The sequence below is a fragment of the Fukomys damarensis genome, unplaced genomic scaffold (assembly GCF_012274545.1).
Source record: "Fukomys damarensis isolate Sample0158 unplaced genomic scaffold, DMR_v1.0_HiC HiC_scaffold_9, whole genome shotgun sequence".
NCBI lineage: Eukaryota > Metazoa > Chordata > Mammalia > Rodentia > Bathyergidae > Fukomys > Fukomys damarensis.
In genome coordinates this window covers 8,259,959-8,264,269 of record NW_022900921.1, presented here as the reverse complement: position 1 = coordinate 8,264,269, position 4,311 = coordinate 8,259,959, and the positions used below count along the sequence as shown (strand labels likewise).

The following is a 4,311-nucleotide window of genomic DNA, read 5'->3' as shown; positions in this document are numbered from 1 at the left end:
AGAGCTTGACATCAAAGCCGCAGCCTTATATAAGCCAGATCCAGGAGGGGCATCTGCAGAAGGGTTAAACGGGTCTTTGGACGCCGGAGTCCTGGCCGCCGCCGTGCCACCTTCCATCCCGCCCAGGACTCCCCTAGAGCCGGCGCCCAGCACCACGCGGCCGGGAGCCCACAGGTGGCCCCGTAGTCTGCGGGAGCGCATGGGGCGGCACTAATCGGGCTGGTGGCGCAGGCCAGGAGCCTCTCCAACATGAACCTCGTGGGCAGCTACGCACACCACCACCATCACCCACACCCCACGCACCCCATGCTCCACGAGCCCTTCCTCTTTGGCCCGGCCTCCCGCTGCCACCAGGAGCGGCCCTACTTCCAGAGCTGGCTGCTGAGCCCAGCTGACGCTGCCCCGGACTTCCCTGCAGGAGGGCCTCCGCCCGCAGCCGCTGTGGCCGCTGCCTACGGTTCCGATGCCAGGCCCGGCCAGAGCCCAGGGCGGCTGGAGGCGCTGGGCGGCCGCCTGGGCCGGCGGAAAGGCTCAGGACCCAAGAAGGAGCGCAGACGCACGGAGAGCATCAACAGCGCGTTCGCCGAGCTGCGGGAGTGCATCCCCAACGTGCCGGCGGACACCAAGCTCTCCAAGATCAAGACCCTGCGCCTGGCCACCAGCTACATCGCCTACCTGATGGACGTGCTGGCCAAGGACGCGCAGGCTGGTGACCCCGAGGCCTTCAAGGCGGAACTCAAGAAGGCAGATGGGGGCCGCGAGAGCAAGCGGAAAAGGGAGCTGGTGAGTCGGCCTGTGAGCCACAGCCGGGTGTGGGCAGCTTTGAAAGGGTACAGGGAGATGGAAAGAGGGCCAAAGAGTGAGACTGCGTGCAGAGGGAGGTGGGTTCATGACTGAACTCGCCTTGACTTGAGGTGCTTGTAAGGCCCAGAGAACAGATTCAGACCTTTTGGGAGAGAGTTTGGGCTCTCTTTAAGAACTCATGGAGCACCTTGGATTCTGAGGAGGTGCATAGTTTTCTTCCGAGGTGGAGGCGTCCTGAGTCATCCCCGGAAGCCAGATTAAGCTTGCAGCGGGTGTCTGTTACTTTGGTTTGCTGGGATGTAAACCGAAGAGTGCAGGGCCCATTTCTGCATTCAAAGGGCCTTTGTGGGAGAAGGCAATATAGTTTAACTTCGTTACTGCACAGGTAGGAGATGGAGGCCCTGGGTGGGACAAAGCAAAGCACCCCTACCTGAGGAGTAAGGCGTGGAGCCGGGTCTTCAGTGCCGCATTAGGCTGAGTTGGTGGGCAACCCAGTGGTTTTGTGTGTGAACAAGGGAGAGCTTCTTCCGGCTTTGGGGTCCCTACAGGGCCATTTGGGGTCCTCTCCAGTTGTGGGGAAAGTAACCTAGTGCTCTGGGCGGCAGGACCTGGGGCGCTGTGATTTCAGGGCTGGTGGCCCCACTGCACCTATGATAAACTGCAGCAAGCTCACCTGAGGATGAGGAGAAAGAAGGGTAGGCCTTGGGTCTCCAAGCCACTGCCCTGGGCTCGGGAGCGCCTCCTTGAAAGTAACTGGGGGGTGGACCCGAGACCCCTCTCCGACTAGGGCAACCACAGGGCTGCTGCGCCCAGAGCCCAGATCGGGGAAAGAGGGCAAAGGTGCGGGCCAGGCCCATGCCTTCCTCTTTTGCTCAGTCAGCTGAGGTTTCCAGCAGGTAGAGGGAACAGGTCTGAAAGCAGGGAAACAGCTGATTTCTACCATCCCAGCTTCCAGCTCCCTGCGGTCCCTCTTAGAGGCCCAAAAACCAAACCTGCACGCACTGGTTTCACCAGATGGAGAAAATCCTTGTTGCCAATCCCACATCCCAGGACCTTGGCACGTGAAGGCAAATTTATCAGCCTGTTTGCCTATTTCACAAACAGAAACCTGTCACTTATTTAAAGACTAGAAGTCACTGATTCCCACACCTCCCCAGCCCCAAGCCGGTGACCGGAGCAGACCGATCTAAACCTGTACTCTCTCGCCTCTTTTCGTGTGTGTGTGTGTGTGTGTGTGTGTGTGTGTGCGTGTGCGCGTGTGCATGCATGTGTTCCTGTGTGTGTGTGTTTGTGTGTCCTCTGGCAGCCTCCGCACGAAGGCTTTCCTTCTGCCCTGGCCCCTGGCGAGAAGAGGATTAAGGGCCGCACCGGCTGGCCGCAGCAGGTCTGGGCGCTGGAGCTGAACCAGTGAGCCACGCCTGGCCGGAGGACCGGGCCCCATTGGCGACCGAGCCCCAGACAAGCGAGGACGCCACGCAGCCTCCGCCGTGGCCGCAACCACACACTTGGATCGCACGTGCAATGTCCTTTGAAATTGTTTTAAAATACAATAAGAGAAAGAGAAATTTATATATATCTATCTATATATATATCTATATATCTCCACTCCTCTAAAACTAAGAGCGACTCTTGGGGGACAGCGCAGACCGGGAGGACTGCGGGGTGGGGGGCCGCGCCCCTTCCATGAGGCTCCCGACCCTGCTGCACCGAATCCGGAGCCCTGCCCCCTCTGCTCCCCTCCCGGGGCGCCAGGACCCCAGACGCCCTGGAGAACTGAGATGCAGTGAGAGGAACAGATAGTTTTCCACCAGGGAAAGAGAACCAAAGGCTGGCAGACGGAGGGCTGTGTTGCTCCCTTTAAAGCCGCAGGGTTTTACTTCGGTCGCTGCGCTCCCTACCTGGGTTCCTCCCTCTCTCCCTCTCCTTCCTCCCTCCCTCCCTCTCCTTCCTTCCTCCTAAATAAATCTTTCCCCGTCGTCGCAGTTTTTGTACATTTAAACTACCTACCAAGCCTGTTGCGCAGGTGTGTCCCCAGCCCCACCCTTGTCTACCTCAGACGTGTAAAGACCACCCAGCCCGCCCTTCGCCAGGCAGTATCTGTGCTCCTGACTAATAAAACTTTCCTGTACCCCGAGAGCCTGTGTGATGTCTTGGCCTGGGCCTCGGGCCCCGCGGATGCTGCCAGGTGAAGCCGAAGTCCCGCTATTCTTCCGTCGCGAAATACCTAACTGTCCGTCCCGAGAACGAGTCGGGAGAGCGGAAAGGGGCCGATCGCACCCACCTGTGCGGCTTTCGGAAGTCTGAGCGGCCGGGCGCGGGGCGCGGATTTGTGTGTCCTCTGGCAGCCTCCGCACGAAGGCTTTCCTTCTGCCCTGGCCCCTGGCGAGAAGAGGATTAAGGGCCGCACCGGCTGGCCGCAGCAGGTCTGGGCGCTGGAGCTGAACCAGTGAGCCACGCCTGGCCGGAGGACCGGGCCCCATTGGCGACCGAGCCCCAGACAAGCGAGGACGCCACGCAGCCTCCGCCGTGGCCGCAACCACACACTTGGATCGCACGTGCAATGTCCTTTGAAATTGTTTTAAAATACAATAAGAGAAAGAGAAATTTATATATATCTATCTATATATATATCTATATATCTCCACTCCTCTAAAACTAAGAGCGACTCTTGGGGGACAGCGCAGACCGGGAGGACTGCGGGGTGGGGGGCCGCGCCCCTTCCATGAGGCTCCCGACCCTGCTGCACCGAATCCGGAGCCCTGCCCCCTCTGCTCCCCTCCCGGGGCGCCAGGACCCCAGACGCCCTGGAGAACTGAGATGCAGAGTCTCCTCCGCTGCAGCCCCTAACTTTTTTCTTTTCTCCCCTCTCGCCACCCGCCGCCAGATCAAACAGGCCGGCGGTTTTAACTAGGGCAACACCTCGCCTTAATGAGCCGGCCGGCGCGCCCCTCCCCCGGCCTCCGCCGGGCCCCAGGCCCCAAGGCCCCTGGGGAGGAGGAGAAAGAAAAACCCCGGGCTCTTTAGCGTTTTAACTTCCAGGAGCTGAGAAACCTTTGGTAAAAGGAGAGCAGGCTTGGGGAAGCAGCTCCAGGAGCAAGCTGACTGAGGACCCAGGGCAGGAAAGGCTAGATTTGAACCCAGAACTCCAGTGCGGTGCAGACACAAAGCTCCGGCCATACACAGGGTGCAGCTCACGCTATTTTTAGCACGATGAAGTACCCTAGGTATGGGAGGAATGCGCACCCTCGTCCTTTTTTCCTATGGCCAGGAAAAGGAGAGAAGGTACTTACCGGGATATAACCAGGCCTCTTTAGAAAACCCCATCCAGCTGGTCCCAAACCCTCTTGGGCACGGAGGGGGCAGATCCGCCAGTTCAGTCCCCATGGAGTCTCGTCCCGGCCTCATACCCGGAATCTAAGTGCTGAGTTGCCCTGTGCGGGGGTCGCCGGGTGCCGACCCCCCTTCCTGAGTCGCGCGTCCCAGCGCCCGGTCTTGCGGGAGAAGCCG

The 4,311-nt window shown here is 59.9% G+C and overlaps 1 protein-coding gene across 2 annotated transcripts; it reads left to right on the top strand.

Annotated features, from left to right (window-relative positions):
* The first annotated feature begins 246 nt into the window (after positions 1 to 246).
* On the top strand, positions 247 to 2,215 carry Hand1 (heart and neural crest derivatives expressed 1). Of its 2 annotated transcripts, none has more exons than XM_010639676.1 (2): positions 247 to 783; positions 2,111 to 2,215. In XM_010639676.1, the coding sequence occupies exons 1-2, from the start codon at positions 250 to 252 to the stop codon at positions 2,213 to 2,215; spliced, it is 639 nt and encodes a 212-aa protein (XP_010637978.1). In that variant the 5' UTR covers positions 247 to 249. The 2 variants fall into 2 exon arrangements, with proteins under 2 accessions (XP_010637978.1, XP_033617389.1); XM_033761498.1 differs by having other exon boundaries at positions 250 to 799; positions 2,124 to 2,215.
* The last annotated feature ends 2,096 nt before the right edge of the window (positions 2,216 to 4,311 follow it).

Coding starts and splice junctions, on each gene's coding strand:
- Hand1 (XM_033761498.1), top strand. CDS start 250: ATGAACCTCGTGGGCAGCTACGCACACCACCACCATCACCCACACCCC. Junction 800..2,123: donor GCTGGTGAGTCGGCCTGTGA/GCCACAGCCGGG, acceptor CTCCGCACGAAG/GCTTTCCTTCTGCCCTGGCC.